This window comes from Octopus sinensis, linkage group LG11 (genome assembly GCF_006345805.1).
Source record: "Octopus sinensis linkage group LG11, ASM634580v1, whole genome shotgun sequence".
Lineage (NCBI taxonomy): Eukaryota > Metazoa > Mollusca > Cephalopoda > Octopoda > Octopodidae > Octopus > Octopus sinensis.
Genome location: NC_043007.1, coordinates 46362017 through 46385915, shown reverse-complemented (window position 1 = coordinate 46385915; position 23899 = coordinate 46362017). Strand labels below are relative to the sequence as shown.

At 35.6% G+C, this 23899-nt stretch overlaps 1 protein-coding gene across 1 annotated transcript in view; it reads right to left on the bottom strand.

Annotated features, from left to right (window-relative positions):
- Positions 1–3498: 3498 nt before the first annotated feature.
- Positions 3499–23899, bottom strand: part of LOC115217613 (uncharacterized protein DDB_G0292186-like) — a gene marked incomplete at its 3' end in the record, with an annotated part of 55892 nt that continues 35491 nt past the window's right edge. Inside the window, exons 2-4 of the mRNA XM_029787364.1 lie at positions 5935–6169; positions 4093–4309; positions 3499–3646 (exon numbers count right to left, since the gene is read on the bottom strand). Of these exons, the coding sequence (XP_029643224.1) occupies positions 3499–3646; positions 4093–4309; positions 5935–6169 (600 nt within the window). The remainder of the gene's footprint in view (positions 3647–4092; positions 4310–5934; positions 6170–23899) is intronic.

The window sequence follows — 23899 nt, the reverse complement described above, 5'->3', positions numbered from 1 at the left end:
CTATCAGCCAATTGCTCACACGCATTTTGCTTTCCTCTTGATTTCATCTTTACAACTACAGTTACTGCACTTCCATCATGCTGTTCAACTTAGGTATTATGCATAAACTCACTTGAAACAATTTTTCTCTCTTTCATAACAGAATGAAACTTCTTACGTCTTTCCTGGTTTTCAACGAACTTCAGCATCCAGTCGCTACATGTTTTAAGATATTTTTCCAGTCCAATTGTGGTTGTTTTGTAGGAGATTTCAAACCATATCAAGCCTCAAACACCTTGAACTCTGGATAGGTAAAGACGTCCTGCGTCTGTCTTTAGGTGGTGCATTTTATTGGAGGTCAGCAGCTTGCGGACTTTCCTGCGAAGCTTCCTTATTTCGCTCGTATTCCAGTTCGACACATTGAAACTGTAAATAACAACCGGAACTGCTAAAAAATTTATAGCTAACATATTGTTATGTGCATTTAACTCGGATTTTATGACTGCTCGAATTCCCCTGTAGCTCCTTCTTAGTCTTCCTTTTCCTACTTGCATGCAGAATGCCAGAGCCCTCATTTATTCCGAGATATTTGTAAGTTTGTTCCTGCTCGAGTTCTTATATAACTGTGTCAACATCCAACATCACTGAATATGAGGTCTTCAGTTTCCCTTTCGGGAAAGTAGCCTTGGCATATTTATCAAGAACAAATTCCATCCCAATGTCATCACTGAATGCCTTCACAGTGCGTAATAGTCTTACACGTTCATTATCGACTTTGCCATAGTGTTTCATGTCATTCATATAAAATAGATGACTTGTTTTCTTGCCGCCAATTTTATATTCTTACCCTGATCTGTTAAGTTCACTTGTTAGGGACATTAGGGCTATGCAGAAAATTAAAGGTGAAAGTGAGTTTCCTGAGAAAATGGGGCAGTTGATATTAATATTTAGAGTGGTATAACTGGAGATTCGTATTCCACATTGACATGTGCTTCAGGAAGTTCGAAATCAGAGGAGAACTTTTGAAGATATCCAGCTATTTCAAGATACATGAATGCGGTATGCTGTCGAAGGCCTTTCTATAAGCAGTCTAAGTTTGGATGGAATAGTCGTCAGTGAGACCAGGATCGAAGACTTTGAGATTTTCGCATCTCTTTGTCGACTGGAAAGGGATGTAGGGTGACACTGTTGTTCGGAAAAAGCCTGGATCTCGAGATACTGTCGGTCTTCCTGGACCCGGAAGCTATGTCGGTGGTCCTGGACGTGAGCGATAACGAAGGCGGTGCTTTTAGACTGGTCGCAGTGTATACACCGACTGGTGTAGGCCAGCCGGACTTCTTCAGACGCCTGAAGGCTTTACTAGGAAAGTTTCGCTCTTTAGTGTTAGTGGGCGATTGGAACGTCCTTTTGGATGTACGTGTGAATTGAGTGGGGACAGCGGATAGGAAACTGAGATGTTTAAGCTTCGCAAACTTGCTCAGCCTTTTCCAGCTGACGGACATGTTCAAACTGTATATCCCGAAAACTCCACTATGGACATGAGAAAACTATTCAAGTCATCCAGATCTTATCCTGATTGGGTATTTTGTAGACGAGCATAGGGTGCCCAAAATTTGAATTCATCACCTACACAGACCGCAAATTTGAAATCTGTACGATTGACCTAGATAGGCTTCATAGCAGGGAACGCGTCCTTCCCTTAACAAGTCCTTAGCAAGTTATCTGATCGATATGTTGACGGATGCAGTATTCAACAACCGATGGTGATGGGGCACTGAAACGGGCGATTAGAGTAGAAGCATTATAATTTAGCAGATAACTAGCGATAGAGAAGACTAGAGTAGAGGGAGACCTAATTAGAAAATTAGAAGAGGGACTCAGTAGAGGAATGGCGACCTACGTGCTCGCAGCGAGATTGGTTCTGAACTAATTCTTCAACACCAAGCATGAAGGTTGCATTGTCAGAACAAGAGCGCACGTTCTAAAGCAGGAGGGAAAGAAAGCCCTTCGACGGCCTCGGGTGGCCGAGGCGCAACGTGGTATTAAAATTACAATTCGGTCTTTGAAGGATCCGGACGGGTACATACAACACGAGTCAAAGCAGATGTGTGCAGAATTTCAGTGGCATTTTTCTGAACTGTACGGGACGCGTGATGGGCCGGAGGCGGAGGTGAACTTCACTTCTGACCTTGGTTTGCGGCGACTTTCGGCCTGGGACGCGGAGTTCTGCGAAATGCCGAAAACAGCTGAAGATATATGTGACACGCTGCACAAAGGAGGGGTTTCCTTGATTGGATAGTCTCCCCTTTGAACTTTATATACATATGCCAGACTTACTTGGTGAGCTATTGGGGACGTCTACCGCCACTGGTAGTATAATGGGGGAATACTCGGATCTTTGAGCCGATGTGTGATGACGCTACTGAGAAAGGATCCAAACAAGGGGGCATTGCTGATAACTTTAGGCCAATAACTTTGCTAAATAGAGATTGCAAAATTTTGGCCAAAGTGTTGGCAAAGTGGTTGGGGCTTGCCGTTGACAGACTGGTGGGTGATACACAGACTTGCGCTATCCCCAGCAGAACTACACACGGTAACCTCCACGTACCAACTTACACTGCTCTTCCCGTTGACAACACCGATCATGCATTCTATGAGACCTCTTCAACCCTAGTTTCTAGGGAAATACATTCTGTCGGTAACGCTTTTGGGGTGTAGCTCCCTGTTAATTGTCATCACTTTTCTAGTTTTCCTGTCCATTTCCTCAAGCTCGTTCTTTGTCAACCTAACACCTGCACCGTATTCCATTAAAGAAGCTCTTGTGTTCATTGACCTGATTTTGTGCTTTTCCATCGATTTTGTTTTTCAATCGATTTCCCCATAATTAACGTGTTTCGACTGAGATGTTCTCACCTAAAGATTTCTTTCATTTCACTTCCCTTGATATTGTTGCATTCAAAAATCCACAGATATTTATATATATTCGTCTCAATATCCTTGGTTTTCTTGTCATCGGGCAGCGATGCCTCTTTGTATTATAGGCATACCACACATTTTAGTCCCAAATTCCATTCAGATATCCTTCCTGAATATCTGCACTTTTGACACTAGGCCATTTATTTCACGTTTGGTCCTTCCAAAGATCTATAAATTATCCATATGTAACAGATGATTTAATTTTCTTCCTCTTTTTAAGGTGTACCCGAATGTCACTTTTCGTAGTATCTGTGTGAGGGGATCATATAAATCACAAACAGCATAGGTGGTAGGCCATCTTCTTGAAATATGACTCTCTTGATGTGACCATCACCAAAGTTTTCCACATGAAGTTAAATCTGTATTCAAGTTTTTCATTGATCTAATGAAATCTGATATGTTATCAGACGTCTGTACTAGTCATCTGTCAAGTCACTACAAGGACCTCAGACGACATGCTATTAGATTAGATTTTGTTTTCGAATGGATAACCCGGTGTAGCACATCCATGTTATTGTTGTTGTTGTTATTATTATCATTATTATTATTATTATTATTATTATTATTATTATTATTATTATTATTATTATTATTATTATTATTATTATTATTATTATTATTATTATTATTATTATTATTATTATTATTATTATTATTGAGTGAGCGAGCAGAGCATGCCATCAAAGTGACACTGGGGTAAAATATACGAAGCCCAATATACCCATCATGACTACCCGTCTGATAAAGGTACACCAGGCACATGCATCACAACCATATGTGCGCGACATGGTGATCTCATATCAAGATAAACAGCACATGACCTTGCAGGTGGAGCCCAGTTAGAATTTTCTTCAGGTCGAGTAACCCATCCCGCTCAAAAGGTCCCTGAATAAGGGTTGTTTAAGGACGTTGAACGAAACACCCATGTTTCCAGAGGTGAATTATTCAAACACCAAAGAATCCTTCTCAACACATGGCTATGATGCTCCCCCACTACTTCTGCTCGTGATCAGAGATGCACCTATCGTCAGCCACTAAGAGACATGCTCAACTGGTTAAGGTCAAACAACTGACAAGCAAATCTGTGGTATTGAGCAGAATATTTGCTGTAGCCCATCTTTTATACCAAGACAAAACAATGTATTATTATTACTATTATTATTATTATTATTATTATTATTATTATTACTATTATTATTATTGTTGTTGTTGTTGTTGTTGTTGTTATTATTATTATTATTATTGTTATTATTATTGTTGTTGTTGTTATTATTATTGTTATTATTATTATTGTTGGTGTTGTTGTTGTTACTATCATTGTTTCTGTTGTTGTTATTGTTGTTGTTATTATTATCATTATTATAATTATTATTATTATTCTATGTTTGACTTTTGCTTTATGTCTGTACTAGTTGGCTCCAAGTCTCACCCAGAGACCTCAAGAGACAACAAGTTGGAAGTTCTGTGCCATATATTTGGTTTTTTTTTTTTGGTTTTTTTTTTCCTTTTTTTGGTGTTGTACTAGTGAATGTCTAATACATAAAAATATATAAGTAAATAAATAAATAAATAAATAAAAGTTTGTTTTAAACTTTGGGATTACATAGAGAGTATTTTGCGTAGGATATGAGCAGTTCCCGTGAGCACTAACTTTTGAATTTCTGCCATTTTGGGGTTTCCTGGTATCTGAGTTAGGTAGCAATCAGTCCCTTTCGCTATCATTCCCAGGGCACCTATGATAACAGGTATTGTTTAAGCCTTCAGGTTCCACATTTTGCTGATTTCTATTTCAAGATCTTTATATTTGCTCAGTTTTTGGTAGGTCTTGACAGATACGTTTATATCGATTGGGGCAGTCATATCAATGAGGAGGCATGTTCTTTGTCTGAAGTCTTTCAATATAATGTCTGGCCTATTTGCATCTATCTTCCTGTCAGTTTGAATGGTGAAATTCCAGAGGAGTGAGATGTGGTCATTTTCAAGCACTGGAGGTGGATTGTGTTCCCACCAGTTTTTTTCATGGGGCAAATCCAGGTTTTTGCAAATTACCCAGTGAATATATTGTGCAGCTCTATCATGCCTACTGAGGTACTCTGTAGGCGCTAGAAGACTGTATTTGGAGACAACATGGTCAATGGTTTCATTTTGTTGTCGGCATACACGACATGTTGGGCTACTGCCGTTCTTTAATATGTTGGCCTGGTAGTTTCCTGTTGGTAGGCATTGATCTTGAGCTGCTATGATAAACCCCTCAGTTTCAGATTTTAAGCCAGAAGCCATTAGCCATTGATGGGTCAGGGCTTTGTCGATATCTGCATTATTCGCTCTCTTTGGGTATTTGCCATAGAGAGGTTTTTCTTGCCATTTATTATTCAGAATATCTAAGGCCACAGTTTTGGCACGGGTTTTCATGCGCCTAGCTTTTTCTGTACTTGTTTCTTGTATATCTATCTCTAATTCCGAAATTGGTTGTATTCGGAATTCACTTAGATATTCCTTTGCCTGTTTTGTGACTGAGTATGATGCTTTCTTGTTTTCATGTTTTGAGACAAGTTTTAACATCCAGTCCTCAGAGTTTTTCAGGTAGGTGTCTAGGCCAATTGTAGCAATCCTCATTGTTATTGCCAGTTGCAAAAGACCACGGCCTCCCTCTTTTTTTTCTTGGCAGATAGAGTCGTTCTGTATCTGCCTTAGGGTGGTGCATTCTTATTTTTCTGTCGAGCTGACATATTTCAGTAATTGACCAGTTAACAATATTGAAACTGTAAGTCACGACTGGTATGGCTAATGCATTGATCGCTTCGATCCTGTTTCTTGCATTCAGCTCTGTCTTGAGTATTGCTCTCACTCTTCGATAGCATTCTCTCCTGATCCTTTCCTTCATCTCTGAATGCCATATTCCGTTCCCTTCAATTACCCCTATTATTATTATTATTATTATTATTATTATTATTATTATTATTATTATTATTATTGTTGTGTTGTTGTTGTTGTTATTATTATTATTATTGTTGTTATTATTGTTGTTATTATTATTATTGTTGGTGTTGTTGTTGTTACTATTATTGTTATTATTATTATTGTTGGTGTTGTTGTTGTTACTATTATTGTTTCTGTTGTTGTTGTTATTGTTGTTGTTATTGTTGTTGTTATTATCATTATTATTATTATTATTATTATTATTATTATTATTATTACTATTATTATTATAATTGTTGTTGTGTTGTTGTTGTTGTTATTATTATTATTATTATTGTTATTATTGTTGTTGTAGTTGTTATTGTTGTTATTATTATTATTGTTGTTGTTGTTCTTGTTACTACTGTTGTTATTGTTGTTGTTGTTGTTGTTGTTGTTATTATCATTATTATTATTTAAGGCAGCGCGCTCGTAGAATCATTCAGACGCCGTGCAAATGCTTAGCGGCATTTCGTCCGTCGTCACGTTCTGAGTTCATATTCCGCCAAGGTAGACTTTGCGTTTCATCTTCTCAGGGACGATAAAGTGAGTACGAATGAAACACTGGTGCCGACGTAATCGACTAGCAACCTAACCCAAAATTGCACGCTTTCTGCTTATAGTAGAAAAGATTATTATTATTATTATTATTATTATTATTATTATTATTATTATTATTATTATTATTATTATTATTATTATTATGATTATTATCATTATTATTATTATTGAGTGAGAGAGCAGTGCATGCCATCAAAGTGACACTGGGGTAAAATATACAAAGCCCAATATACCCATCATGACTACCCGTCTGATAAAGGTACACCAGGCACATGCATCACAACCATATGTGCGCGACATGGTGATCTCATATCAAGATAAACAGAACATGACCTTGCAGGTGGGGCCCAGTTAGAATTTTCTTCAGATTGAGTAGCCCATCCCGCTCAAACGGTCCCTGAATAAGGGTTGTTTAAGGATGTTGAAAGAACCACCCATGTTTCCAGAGGTGAACTATTCAAACCCCAAAGAATCCCTCTCAACACATGGCTATGATGCTCCCCCACTACTTCTGCTCGTGATCAGAGATGCACATATTGTCAGCCACGAAGGGACATGCTCAACTGGTTACGGTCAAACAACTGACAAGCAAATCTGTGGTATTGAGCAGAATATTTGCTCTAGCCCATCTTTTATACCAAGACAAAACAATGTACATGATAACACTTCCAATCAGTTAAGATCAGAAGCCATGAGAGCCACTATTATTATTATTATTATTATTATTATTATTATTATTATTATTATTATTATTATTATTATTATTATTATTATTCTATGTTTGACTTTTGCTTTATATTTGTACAAGTTGGCTCCAAGTTTCACCCAGAGACCCCAAGAGACAACAGGTTGGAAGTCCATGTTTTTGTTATGCCTAGTGTGCCATATATTTGGGGTTTTTTTTTTGGGGGGGGGGGGGTTGTACTAGTGAATGTCTTAAAAAAACGAAAATTACGTTGGTTTTAAACCTTGAGATTACTTAGAAAGTATTTTGCGTAGGATATGAGCAGTTCTCGTGAGCACTATCTTTTGAATTTCTGCCATCTTGGGGTTTCCTGGTCTCTGAGTTAGGTAGCAATCAGCCCCTTTTGCTATCATTCCCAGGGCACCTATGATAACAGGTATTGTTTAAGCCTTCAGGTTCCACATTTTGCTGATTTCTATTTCAAGATCTTTATATTTGCTCAGTTTTTGGTAGGTCTTGACAGATACGTTTATATCGATTGGGACAGTTATATCTATGAGGGGGGGCATGTTCTTTGTCTGATGTATTTCAATATGATGTCTGGCCTATTTGCATCGATCTTTCTGTCAGGTTGAATGGTGAAGTTCCAGAGGAGTGAGGTGTGGTCATTTTCAAGCACTGGGGCTGGTTTGTGTTCCCACCAGTTTTTTTCATGGGGCAAATCCAGGTTTTAGCAAATTACCCAGTGACTATATTGTGCAGCTTTATCATGCCTGTTGAGATACTCTGTAGGCGCTAGAAGACTGCACTTGGAGACCACATGGTCAATGGTTTCATTTTGTTTCTTGCATACACGACACGTTGGACTGCTTCTGATCTTTAATATGTTGGCCTGGTAGTTTCTTGTTGGTAGGCATTGATCTTGAGCTGCTATGATAAACCCTTCTGTTTCAGATTTTAAGCCAGAGGCAATTAGCTATTGATGGGTCAGGGCTTTGTCAACATCTGCATTATTCGCTCTCTTTGGGTATTTGCCATAGAGAGGTTTTTCTTGCCATTTATCATTCAGAATATCTAAGGCCGCATATTTAGCACGGGTTTTCATGCGCTTAGCTTTTTCTGTACTTGTTTCTTGTATGTCTAATTCCGAAATTGGTTGTATTCGGAATTCACTTAGATATTTCTTTGCCTGTTTTGTTACTGAATATGATGCTTTCTTGTTTTCATGTTTTGAGACAAGTTTTAACACCCAGTCCTCAGAGTTTTTCAGGTAGGTGTCTAGGCCAATTGTAGCAATCTTCATTGTTATTGCCAGTTGTAAAAGTCCACGGCCTCCCTCTTTTCTTGGCAGATAAAGTCGTTCTGTATCTGCCTTAGGGTGGTACATTCTATGCATTGTCAACAGTTTTTGTATTTTTCTGTCAAGATTACATATTTCAGTAATGGACCAGTTAACGATATTGAAACTGTAAGTCACGACTGGTATGGCTAAAGCATTGACCGCTTCGGTCCTCGCATTCAGCACTGTCTTGAGTATTGCTCTTACTCTGCGATAACATTCTCTCCTGATCCTTCCCTTCAACACTGAATGCCTTATTCCGTCCCGTTCAATTACCCCTAGGTACTTGTAGCTCTCCGCTGGGTCTAATTTGTTATAACATTCTGCTGGTCAGGGTTAACATTAGATATTTCCGTCATTTTTCTTTTGATACAGGTAGCTTTTGCACATTTATCGAGGCCAAATTGCATTCTGATGCCATCACTGAATTTTTTGACAATCGCTAGTAAGCCCTTGAGTTGTTGGTCATTCTTTGCAAAGAGCTTTAAATCATCCATGTAAATGAAATGATTTATATTTTTATCAAACATTTTATATCCGTACTGCGCGTCATTGAGCAATTTTGAGAGAGGTATCAAGGGTAAACAAAAGAGGAGTGGTGATAGTGAGTCACCCTGGAAAATGCCACATGAAATTTTTACATCACCAGCATTTAGAGATTCATTGTCACTGTTCAAAGTTAGTGTGGTTCTCCATGATCTCATACTTACAGACAAGAAGTCTCGCAGAGTAGGCGCTATTTTATACATTTCCAGGCATTTCTTTATCCAGCTATGTGGTAGGCTATCAAAAGCCTTTTTACATTCTATCCAGGCTATTGATAAGGTTTTGTGTTGTTTGTGACAGTCTTCTAAGATCATATTATTGATGAGTAGTTGATCTTTACAACCATAGGATCCACGTTTACATCCTTTCTGTTCATATGCTGCTGTCGATTAAAAAGCTATAGGTATATTCCGTCAGGACAGATGTTAGCATTTTATACATAGTTGTTATGAGTCTATAGTTTTTTGGTTCATTTGTTCCTTCACTTTTTGGAAGCAGGAATCTTAACCCATTAACTAGCCAAGGAGGCATCCTACTAGGGTGTTGCAAAACATCATTGTAAAATTCTGATAGCAGTTCATGGCTCTCTGGGAAGTCATTCAACCAGAAGTTACGAATTTTATCCTTTCCTGGAGACTTCCATTTGCTTGACCTCCTGAGAGCAGATCTTATATCTTCTTTATTATTATTATTATTATTATTATTATTATTATTATTATTATTATTATTATTATTATTGTTATTATTATTATTATTATTATTAATAATATTATTATTATTATTGAGCGAGAGAGCAGTTCATGCCATCAAAGTGACACTGGGGTGTAAAATACACGAAGCCCAATATACCCATCATGACTACCCGTCTGATAAAGGTACACCAGGCACATGCATCACAACCATATGTGCGCGACATGGTGATCTCATATCAAGATAAACAGCACATGACCTTGCAGGTGGGGCCCAGTTAGAATTTTCTTCAGGTTGAGTAGCCCATCCTGCTCAAACGGTCCCTGAATAAGGGTTGCTTTAGGATGTTGAACGAAACACCTATGTTTCCAGAGGTGAACCATTCAAACTCCAAAGAATCCCTTTCAACACATGGCTATGATGCTCCCCCACTACTTCTGCTCGTGATCAGACATGCACATATCGTCAGCCACTAAGGGACATGCTCAACTGGTTAAGGTCAAACAACTGACAAGCAAATCTGTGGTATTGAGCAGAACATTTGGTTTTTATTATTATTATTATTATTATTATTATTATTATTATTATTATTATTATTATTATTATTATTACTATTATTATTTTATTATTATTATTGTTATTATTATTATTATTATTAAGGCGGTAAGCTTTGAGAATTGATTGCACGCGGGGCAAAATGTTTAACTGCATTTCGTCCGTCTTTACGTTTTCAGTTCAAATACTATATATTTAAAGAAATATTTGCCATAAATTCTTCTAGGGTACTTTAGATATCTTCTGAAGCTGCAGACAATATACGGTTTGTCAAGTTTGAACATCCTTAATAATATACTGTGATAGTCATTTCAAGTTTATGCTACTTCTCTCCAACAGACCAAAAGAGTGCGTTCATCAAAAGTTGCTGAATTTGACTAATTGCTTATAGAATAAATGCAAAAATGAAACAATAAAAGAATTTTAATTACTTGGGAAGACGTACGCACTCGACATGAAAATTAATTACTTTTTGACAGATAATTAATGGAAAGAATTCTATTGATACGCTTAAAAGTTACAACTATGCGTAAATGCATATTTACAACTGTGCGCAAATCCTATCTATTATCTATATCATAGGTGCTGTCCATAAACCACTAGATTTGTTTAGCTGAATAATGTAACTTAAAATCTCTTTTGAACTTTGTACACATTATTTATTGCCTCTTCTAGTTTAGAGGAAATGCAATGAATTTTCTAGAAATATTCTATTCATACATCGTTATGTTCACGTTAACGTTGCCTTTGCAGGCTAACAAATTTTGCTAGAAATAATAGTTGGATCACGCTCGAATTCAGTCCTGTTTTGTATGAAAGCAGATGACACATTTGACAGTATAGTCCTCGAGGCAATGGACTCATTGAAGGTGAAGCCAGTAACGGTCGTTATTAAAGATCTTGTCAATCAGTGATGTTAGACGGTGGCTAGCTAGGCAAGAACAAAAACTATCAGCAACAATATTTTACTGCTGAAGACTTGCTGAGATATAATAGCCATTCTCTATTAGCATAGCATATAAGATATAAATGACAGGCGTGTTCAACTGGTGATAGCCTTATAGATTGAATATTCCAAAGGCTTGCATTACGTCTGACATCACCAACATTCCTTTCAAGGAAAATTATTTATAACTCTCTAATACACCTGCTAACTGTAAACAAGTTCAAGGTCAGGGCGTAGTTCAGTAAATGCTTGAAGCGTTCATCAATTAATTGCCATTGTTTAGAGAGCTGACAACGCTGAAGAAAATAACCTCCCAGAATCTTGAACATTATTCCAGCAATTACACTGTTGGATCCTTCCATCTATAATTTAGTATTTGTAGGATTCTTACTTGAGTGTGGATATACATGTATTCCTTGCTTTTATCCATCAATGGAGCCTATTAGTCATTAATCTGTTTTTAACTACATATCTCCAGAATTCTCTCTCAGTGGCATTGTGTCTCGATAAACACACACACACACATATACACACATACATACATACACACGTAGACATACACTAATATATATATATATATATATATATATATATATATATATATATATATATATACACATATACATATACACACGTAAACAGGCACGCCCACATACTCAAACGTATACAGATGATTTCGTTAGATTAAAGGCAAGTGCATACTAATGATTAATAGTTAATTATTTCCGTTTATTTAATCATGATTCAAAACAATGGCACTAAGAAGTAATATTCTCTTTAACTGATGCTAGTTAAACACGAAAATTTTAATTAGCGCATTGCAATCATTTAAAAGTTACTACACTTAATGCCACCTACTTTAAAACATTTTAGACAGAAGTATTTTAATATTCCATATGTTACTGTATCTAAATAAGACACGCACAGACTGGCAGGGTATATTTATCATCTATGAAAATTAATAGGAAAATATTCGCAGAAACCATTTTCAAATACGTTCTACATAAATACCTCAACTTGCAGTTGAGGCAATTGCCATTAAAATTCAAGGAAACCAGATAGGACTTGTGGATTCTTTCAACGTGCCTACGTGACTTAAATGTAATAGTAATAAAACCATAAATTAGCAATGCATGTCTAGGATAGTGGTTGATCTGAAGACTAAGGTCAATTGCATCATGTGAATATATCCTATTCAGAAATCGTGGAGGTGATGATTATGCTTTTACATGTTAAGTGACATTTGGACCGCCTGTGAATTTTCATCATGAAAACATACAAAGTATACAGCAGAAACAAGCAGGGTGTTAATCAAAAATAAGAAATTCTGGTGATGATCTGTTTAACACTACATCGATTTGACTGTGAAAGAAAATAGTCCATGATTGTGAGCGAATTTAATAAATTCATATAACTTCAAAATGTTAAGCCAAAATCATCCCTGATCTATATAGGAATAGACACAGCAATGATTTCACTGTACTTTATTTACAGCTACCATTGCTCTGATTCTGTTCTTCCGCGTTTACCCTTAGATTGAGTGACTAGTTCACGTGATATGAGGACATGTTCGCAAATTAGTGGGCTTATATGTAACATATTTTGGGGCTAACCTTTTCTGAAACCTCTATACTTCGGCCAAAATACCACCCTCTGTACTTAACCCACAAGAGAGTACCTTGCCATGTACTATTGTGTAGGGTTAGAATGGAGTTGGGGTTAGTAATGACTAAGTTTTAACTTCACATGACCCTTAACGAATGAATTATTGACATGCATCTTGGCCATTGGAAAAAATTAAAAACTTTACCTAAAATATATTTTGCTGGTAAAAAGGGTATTTACATTATTATATATGTACTACTGAGAAGAGTTAATACAATAGGAAGAACGTCGAGTAAAATGATCTATGGTAATTTCCCGACCCTGCATTCAAATCCCGCCGAAGATAAGTTCGCGTTTCATCGTTCTGCGCAGAAGAAAATAAAGTGTAACACAAGTATTGGGGTCTATGGTACGACTAATACTCTCTCCTCCAAATAACTGATCTTACATTCTATAATAGAGATTAGCATTTTAACATACTACGTACTTAATTATCAAACTAGTGGTGAAGAATGAGTGGTCTATTTCATTTACGTTAGTCCTTCATCTTTATTCACTATAGAGTCAGTGTTCTCTTGTGAGTTATTGAGTATACAGGTCTATGATGATATTTCGACATAGGTGGATGAAACGTTTTTGGATAATAGCAACTATTCTGTCTAGGGGATGTATTTCTCTGGAAGAAAAACATGGGTGTAACTTTTATACACACACACATACATACATACATACATACATGCATACATACATACATACATACATACATACATACATACATACATACATATGGGCGTGGAAAAAATAGCACTAATGTAGCATTAGTGACAGGAAATTTATTCCTGATATCTCCTTAATCCAGTATCTAAATAAAACTCATGATCATATGTTAGAATGTATTTCAATATACTTGTAGTTATTGTTATGAATATACATTTAGACTATAATTTATAAAACTATTAGATTAATAAATTAATATAAACATCTGCGCGATATTAATTAAGCAGAGTCTGGAAACGTAGGAAGCAAGTTTGTTTAAGTACGACATGACGTTATCATATTAAAATATCCTTATAAAAGCTAAGATTTTACAAAAAGTCATGTTCGGTCTTATAATCAAAACATTGTGTTGTTCCTATAACGATCTTTATAAAGGAATGTGAAATTTTCACGATTTGGCTGAGTTGTTAGCTCGCTGGTCAAAATGCTTAGCGGTATTTCCACCTTTCGGGGTCGATAAAATAAATATCACTTGGGTCGATGTAATGGACTTATCCCCTTCTCCGAATATACTAGTCTTGTGCCTAAATTTGAAATATTATTTGTGTGTTTAGGTATTACGCAATCTTTAACGTGGTGGAAAAAATGATTAGCGGCATTTAACCTGGATAAAAAATTCCTGCGTTGAAATCCCACTGAAGTCAACTTTCTCTGTCATCCTTTCGGGGTTTCTGAAATAAAATCCCAATGAAGTGCCGGTATCACTGGAATCGACTTGTACGTTCTCTTCAAATTTGCTGGCGTTGTGCAAAAATGAGAAAGTTAGAAAAATTATTATTAAATCTAAATGTATCCAAGCTTTCATAAAAGTATAGATGTACATAAAATGAGAAAGTGAGAGTAAGATTACTGGCTAGATAAATGAGCACCGAGATAGGCATCCATCTTTTATATATTACTTGTTTCACTCATCAGACAGCAGCCATATTGGGGACACCGTTTTCAAGGCTAGGGTCGAACAAATGGACCCAGTAACTACTTTTTCTAAGTCTGGTACGGGCACGTAAACAAACAAACAGGCACCGATTGTCAAGTGGTGGTAGGGTAAATACAAACAATGTCATACACACATTGGTACACATACATGCACACACATACACACACACATATATTTATATATACACACAAATATATAGTACAGGCTTCTTTTTGTTTTCCTCTCGCGAATCTACTCTCCAGGCTTCAGTCAGGCCGGACCTACAGTAGACAAGACTTGCCGAAGATGTCCTGCAGTAGGTATAATGTTGGAACTTTGTGATTGGGAAGCAAATCTATTACCGCTGAGCTACGTATTATATTTAACTTATGTGTATTTAACAACACCCGTTCAAACACCTAGTAAGCTGCAGTTCAAACGAAATTAGAGATATTTGCTTTTTCCGGTAATAGTACTAAGAAGAATAAATTATTTTTCTTTCGAAATTATCAGATTTACACCATCCGATGATTTCATAATAATTTCAATGAGTAATATCAACAACACGGTCCTCTGTTAATTTTGAAATTACATTATTTTCATCTTTCATGCTGCACCGCTCATCGACATTCATGGATATATGAAGTGCAAATTGTATTTACAGCATGAGAAAAGATTGCAAGCTCTGCAGTCGCACCGATTTCTTTTCAGAAAGAACGAATGTTCAAAGCCGCGATAAACATATTTAGCGATGCTTAAATATGAAAGATAGGGTGTGTGAGAAGAATAACTCCGAGTAACTGCTTGTTATGTATTTATCTACGCTAAGCGTCTGAAAGGTAAAGGTGACAAGTATAATTTACGAGAATGCATATAATAGATCATAGGCAATCATATGTAATATATTATCTAGAATGTTCTTCATTCAGTCACAACTACACAAATCCTATGCTTCAGAGGCAAATTTTATTGAAGCATATTTTATTTCTGTGGTAAACGAAATACTTCCTCACATTAAATACGAAATTAGCTAGCGTTATATACGTCATTGAATGAAATATTAGCCTCACTGGTAACCGAAACCGTTTCGCTGTGACTGATTGCTACGAGGATAATTGTTTCTCTAGCAATCGTCACTGAGACACATAATATTTGAACAAAAGGAAACAGTTACATTTCCTAAGAATTTAACGACTATGTAAACGTATACATTTGATGAAAAATCCGAGATGAGTAACTTAACGGTGAATGCCGCTTTTGATTGATATATCTCCTGAATTTCATAGATGAATTTTAAATTCTTAACACTATCACATTCCATTTGATAAATTGTATAAAAGGCAGCATGTATCTTGTCTAGCGTATATAAGTAGTAAATATCGATAGTTATATTAATGCATATGTATATAATAAATGTATATTTGTACTGTGCGTGTGCGTATATATATATATATTATATATATATATATATATATATATATATATATATATATATATATATATATATTAAATATGTAATATATATATATAAATATGTATATATATATATAATATATATATATATATACATATATATGTATATTATATATACATATATATGAGCCTCTACTTTATACACACACAATCATGGCGCGCACGCACACACAGAGACACACACGAATACATGTTGTACAGTCAACTATTCTTATGTCAAATCGTCATTTCCTAAATTTTCAGTTGCTAATATACTGCAATATAAATATTCGAGAAATATTTACGATAAGAGGCGATGCAATATATATATTTGTATATATATATATATATATATATATATATATATAATATATATATATATATATATATATATTATATATATGTTTGTATGTATTACGTATATATATATGTATGTATTTATATATATATATTATATATATATAATATATATATATTATATATATATATATACATATATATGTGTTTGTATGTATATATATATGTATGTATGTATGCATGTATATATAGATATATATATATATATTATATATATATATAAGTTTAACAATTAAGGATAATCTCTTAATAAGGATCTTAACAAGAAATTATCAGGTAGCTAGCGTGAAAACCTCATAAAAGAAAAGAATCCGAAAATAATTTTTTTCTTCTGAACAAATTAATTATATCTATATTGTATAGAGGGCATTATTACACATAAATGCCCACACTAGGAGGGACAGAGTCATTACTACCAAAATTATACTAATCATCCCAAATGCAGTTTTTCAAAGCAAGACATTTAAAAATGAATTATGTTCTGTATCACCGTGATTTCACATACAACTTGCGTCTAATGATCGTCAGCAGAACTGATTCTGAATACATCATAAATAAACTAACCTTACGTAGCGAAGACGAACAGACAACTGCTCTCTCCGGCCAAGCACATGGAATGTCTATAAATCATATATCCGGTAAATGGCGGCTTTTTACGAACTGCATGTCGGTAATGAAAATTTTCGGAATAAGTTTAACAATTAAGGATAATCTCTTAATAAGGGATCTTAACAAGAAATTATCAGGTAGCTAGCGTGAAAACCTCATAAAAGAAAAGAATCCGAAAATAATTTTTTTCTTCTGACAAATTAATTATATCTATATTGTATAGAGGGCATTATTACATGCCGGAGAGAGCAGTTGTCTGTTCGTCTTCGCTACGTAAGGTTAGTTTATTATGATGTATTCAGAATCAGTTCTGCTGACGATCATTAGACGCAAGTTGTATGTGAAATCACGGTATACAGACAAATACATAATTCATTTTTAAATGTCTTGCTTTGAAAAACTGCATTTGGGTATGATTAGTATAATTTTGGTAGTAATGACTCTGTCCCTCCTAGTGTGAGGCATTTATGTGTAATAATGCCCTCTATACAATATAGATATATTAATTTGTTCAGAGAAAAAAAAATTATTTTCGGATTCTTTTCTTTTATGAGGTTTTCACGCTAGCTACCTGATAATTTCTTGTTAAGATCCCTTATTAAGAGATTATCCTTAATTGTTAAAACTATTCCGAAATACTTTTCATTACCCGACATGCAGTTCGTAAAAAGCCCGCCATTTACCGGATATATGATTTATGACATTCCATGTGCTTGGCCGGAGAGAGCAGTTGTCTGTTCGTCTTCGCTACGTAAGGTTAGTTTATTTATGATGTATTCAGAATCAGTTCTGCTGACGATCATTAGACGCAAGTTGTATGTGAAATCACGGTGATACAGAACATAATTCATTTTTAAATGTCTTGCTTTGAAAAACTGCATTTGGGTATGATTAGTATAATTTTGGTAGTAATGACTCTGTCCCTCCTAGTGTGAGGCATTTATGTGTAATAATGCCCTCTATACAAATAGATATAATTAATTTGTTCAGAAGAAAAAATTATTTTCGGATTCTTTTCTTTTATGAGGTTTTCACGCTAGCTACCTGATAATTTCTTGTTAAGATCCCTTATTAAGAGATTATCCTTAATTGTTAACTTATTCCGAAATACTTTTCATTACCCGACATGCAGTTCGTAAAAAGCCCGCCATTTACCGGATATATGATTTATAAACATTCCATGTGCTTGGCCGGAAGAGGTTGTCTTTGTCGTCTTCGCTACGTAAGGTTAGTTTATTTATGATGTATTCAGAATCAGTTCTGCTGACGATCATTAGACGCAAGTTGTATGTGAAATCACGGTGATACAGAACATAATTCATTTTTAAATGTCTTGCTTTGAAAAACTGCATTTGGGTATGATTAGTATAATTTTGGTAGTAATGACTCTGTCCCTCCTAGTGTGAGGCATTTATGTGTAATAATGCCCTCTATACAATATAGATATAATTAATTTGTTCAGAAAAAAAAATTATTATTTTCGGATTCTTTTCTTTTATGAGGTTTTCACGCTAGCTACCTGATAATTTCTTGTTAAGATCCTTATTAAGAGATTATCCTTAATTGTTAAACTTATTCCGAAATACTTTTCATTACCCGACATGCAGTTCGTAAAAAGCCCGCCATTTACCGGATATATGATTTATAACATTCCATGTGCTTGGCCGGAGAGAGCAGTTGTCTGTTCGTCTTCGCTACGTAAGGTTAGTTTATTTATGATGTATTCAGAATCAGTTCTGCTGACGATCATTAGACGCAAGTTGTATGTGAAATCACGGTGATACAGAACATAATTCATTTTTAAATGTCTTGCTTTGAAAAACTGCATTTGGGTATGATTAGTATAATTTTGGTAGTAATGACTCTGTCCCTCCTAGTGTGAGGCATTTATGTGTAATAATGCCCTCTATACAATATAGATATAATTAATTTGTTCAGAAGAAAAAAATTATTTTCGGATTCTTTTCTTTTATGAGGTTTTCACGCTAGCTACCTGATAATTTCTTGTTAAGATCCCTTATTAAGATTATTCCTTAATTGTTAAACTTATTCCGAAATACTTTTCATTACCCGACATGCAGTTCGTAAAAAGCCCCGCATTTACCGGATATATGATTTATAAACATTCCATGTGCTTGGCCGGAGAGAGCAGTTGTCTGTTCGTCTTCGCTACGTAAGGTTAGTTTATTTATGATGTATTCAGAATCAGTTCTGCTGACGATCATTAGACGCAAGTTGTATGTGAAATCACGGTGATACAGAACATAATTCATTTTTAAATGTCTTGCTTTGAAAAACTGCATTTGGGTATGATTAGTATAATTTTGGTAGTAATGACTCCGTCCCTCCTAGTGTGAGGCATTTATGTGTAATAATGCCCTCTATATACAATATAGATATAATTAATTTGTTCAAAGAAAAAAATTATTTTCGGATTCTTTTCTTTTATGAGGTTTTCACGCTAGCTACCCGATAATTTCTTGTTAAGATCCCTTATTAAGAGATTATCCTTAATTGTTAAACTTATTCCGAATACTTTTCATTACCCGACATGCAGTTCGTAAAAAGCCCGCCATTTACCGGATATATGATTTATAAACATTCCATGTGCTTGGCCGGAGAGAGCAGTTGTCTGTTCGTCTTCGCTACGTAAGGTTAGTTTATTTATGATGTATTCAGAATCAGTTCTGCTGACGATCATTAGACGCAAGTTGTATGTGAAATCACGGTGATACAGAACATAATTCATTTTTAAATGTCTTGCTTTGAAAAACTGCATTTGGGTATGATTAGTATAATTTTGGTAGTAATGACTCTGTCCCTCCTAGTGTGAGGCATTTATGTGTAATAATGCCCTCTATACAATATAGATATAATTAATTTGTTCAGAAGAAAAAATTATTTTCGGATTCTTTTCTTTTATGAGGTTTTCACGCTAGCTACCTGATAATTTCTTGTTAAGATCCCTTATTAAGAGATTATCCTTAATTGTTAAACTTATTCCGAAATACTTTTCATTACCCGACATGCAGTTCGTAAAAAGCCCGCCATTTACCGGATATATGATTTATAACATTCCATGTGCTTGGCCGGAGAGAGCAGTTGTCTGTTCGTCTTCGCTACGTAAGGTTAGTTTATTTATGATGTATTCAGAATCAGTTCTGCTGACGATCATTAGACGCAAGTTGTATGTGAAATCACGGTGATACAGAACATAATTCATTTTTAAATGTCTTGCTTTGAAAAACTGCATTTGGGTATGATTAGTATAATTTTGGTAGTAATGACTCTGTCCCTCCTAGTGTGAGGCATTTATGTGTAATAATGCCCTCTATACAATATAGATATAATTAATTTGTTCAGAAGAAAAAATTATTTTCGGATTCTTTTCTTTTATGAGGTTTTCACGCTAGCTACCTGATAATTTCTTGTTAAGATCCCTTATTAAGAGATTATCCTTAATTGTTAAACTTATTCCGAAATACTTTTCATTACCCGACATGCAGTTCGTAAAAAGCCCGCCATTTACCGGATATATGATTTATAAACATTCCATGTGCTTGGCCGGAGAGCAGTTGTCTGTTCGTCTTCGCTACGTAAGGTTAGTTTATTTATGATGTATTCAGAATCAGTTCTGCTGACGATCATTAGACGCAAGTTGTATGTGAAATCACGGTGATACAGAACATAATTCATTTTTAAATGTCTTGCTTTGAAAAACTGCATTTGGGTATGATTAGTATAATTTTGGTAGTAATGACTCTGTCCCTCCTAGTGTGAGGCATTTATGTAATAATGCCCTCTATACAATATAGATATAATTAATTTGTTCAGAAGAAAAAAATTATTTTCGGATTCTTTTCTTTTATGAGGTTTTCACGCTAGCTACCTGATAATTTCTTGTTAAGATCCCTTATTAAGAGATTATCCTTAATTGTTAAACTTATTCCGAAATACTTTTCATTACCCGACATGCAGTTCGTAAAAAGCCCGCCATTTACCGGATATATGATTTATAAACATTCCATGTGCTTGGCCGGAGAGAGCAGTTGTCTGTTCGTCTTCGCTACGTAAGGTTAGTTTATTTATGATGTATTCAGAATCAGTTCTGCTGACGATCATTAGACGCAAGTTGTATGTGAAATCACGGTGATACAGAACATAATTCATTTTTAAATGTCTTGCTTTGAAAAACTGCATTTGGGTATGATTAGTATAATTTTGGTAGTAATGACTCTGTCCCTCCTAGTGTGAGGCATTTATGTGTAATAATGCCCTCTATACAATATAGATATAATTAATTTGTTCAGAAGAAAAAATTATTTTCGGATTCTTTTCTTTTATGAGGTTTTCACGCTAGCTACCTGATAATTTCTTGTTAAGATCCCTTATTAAGAGATTATCCTTAATTGTTAAACTTATTCCGAAATACTTTTCATTACCCGACATGCAGTTCGTAAAAAGCCCGCCATTTACCGGATATATGATTTATAGACATTCCATGTGCTTGGCCGGAGAGCAGAGTTGTCTGTTCGTCTTCGCTACGTAAGGTTAGTTTATTTATGATGTATTCAGAATCAGTTCTGCTGACGATCATTAGACGCAAGTTGTATGTGAAATCACGGTGATACAGAACATAATTCATTTTTAAATGTCTTGCTTTGCTTTGAAAAACTGCATTTGGGTATGATTAGTATAATTTTGGTAGTAATGACTCTGTCCCTCCTAGTGTGAGGCATTTATGTATATATATATATATATATATATTTACTTGTATATGATTTACGATATTGTTTGTTGGAGAAATGCTCTAGTAAATGCCATCATGATTTTGTATTCTCCCGAAAGGAAATTGGAAATAAAATGTGATATTCTAAGCCTGTCAAAATATTTATACATACAAGTAATTGTACGAATAGGTTGCTTGGACATTTACGTCAGGAAATCAATGTGTACGAACATATTTCGTATTAGTGCTTTAGATGTATTAAAACAGATGTGTAAATGTTCTATTAAGAAAAAATTTGTAAACTTCCGTGTTTTCTACTTTCTTCTGGAATTTTAAAGAAAACTCATTGTATTCAGTTGTCGGTTATCCTAAGCAAAGTAACAAAGAATCAGCATCAGATTCCTGAGAATGACATCGGTTTCAGTAAAGTAATGACAGAATAACAATTATAAATATACACATGCACATACATATATACATAAAAGTTATATGAATCTTTTCTTTCCCTGCAATGATTATACTTGTATACACACACACACACACACACACACACACACACACACACATATATATATATATCATTTGAGATGTAAATATCGCAGAAACAACATAGTTAAAGCAAGTGAAACTGAACAGGCTTAATGTTGTGTGACATAAGATTTATTCCTCCGAACTTGAATGAGAAATTCAAAAGTATGTGGATTCTATGAACGATTTCACAAATGTCCAATATGTGTAACGACTGAGATACACCAAACGTCAAGTCCGTAGTCCAGCTCCACCCAAACATGCTGCTGCACGTCTTGGGTAACTGTCTCTAGTGCGGTAGTGATTCTTTGCTCAGTGTCATCAAATAAAGTGTCCTGCAAGACCTGTGCCTACTTTTTCAGGATATTTTTCTACAGATTCAGAAACATACTGCCACTTTGCCAACACTGATTTTATATCACTCGTAGAGATAGCCTTTTCCGTTACACTGTCCTCCCCCGGGGAACCTATCACTTCCACCGTATAGTAATGCTAATGCTCATGAAGCTGCAGGAGTTCATCTGTTGTCAGCTGATTTTAGTATTCCTCGACGAGATTGTTTATCCCCCTTCTCAACCTCGAGGCTTATGGTCTTGCCAAGAGACACTCGACTACAGGTGTCTCAGACTCAAAACCCATGGAGTCTCTTTCTTACACGCAGTCAGGCCAGTTTCCTCCATGCAGGATTCAGCGTTCTCCTCGTTACATTCTGCCAGACCATGTCTATGATTTTCAGGCAGTTAACAATGTTGTAATACTCCTTCCAAAATTCACGAACGATTAGATTTGTATTTTCGGTGTCTACAATGCACTGACGAAACAGGTGTTTGGTGAACGATTTCCTAAAATTAGAAATCACCTGTTGGCCCATGGGTTGCAAGATAGGAGTGGTGTTGCGTGAAAGGTATAGAGCTTTTATGAATTATGAATTTAAATTCGGCCAGAATATCATCTTCGAAGTTAAGAAGGTGAGTAGGAGCATTGTCGAAGATGAGGAGGCCTTCAGAGAAACATTCTCCAGATGGTACTTTTTTCACTGCTGGTCCGAATATAAGGTTGACCCACACGGCGAACAATTGCCTGGTGACCAAGGTTTTACTGTGGTTGCTCTCTCCACGTGACCTTCAGCTTCTCCTTCAAGATTTTGTGCGACTAGAACGCTCGTGGGTTTTCGGAATGGTACACGACGAGCAACTTAATTTTCAAGTTTCCACTCGCATTAGACAGTTAGTCTAGCTTTCAAAATCTTCAGCTGCCTTCTTGTCAGAACTCACTGCTTCTCCATACCCGCCGATGCTATGAACAACAGTCCGATTCTTGAAATTATCGAACCAGTCACGACTGGCCTTAAATATGCACGCTGATGTCTTCCTTCAATTCTATCGTAATCAGCTTTTCCTTCTCAGCACTGACCTTTGCACTAACCTTCTTAGGACAAATGGCTAAAACAAGCAATTATTATAACATAATACCAAAAACTCCCAAAACCAAAATAGCACTGGTAAAGACACAGCAAGGATATTGCGACGATATAAACACGTGCACTGAGCAAAAGCTGCGCTTGTTGGTAGTGCGTTTGCGAGCTCAGCGCTGACTAGCGGTCGCTTGTATGAAACTCGCTCGTACTGTGGATTTCCACTCGTACTTTCAGACGAAAAATTTGCACGAGCCTCAGCTCGTACAGCAAATTA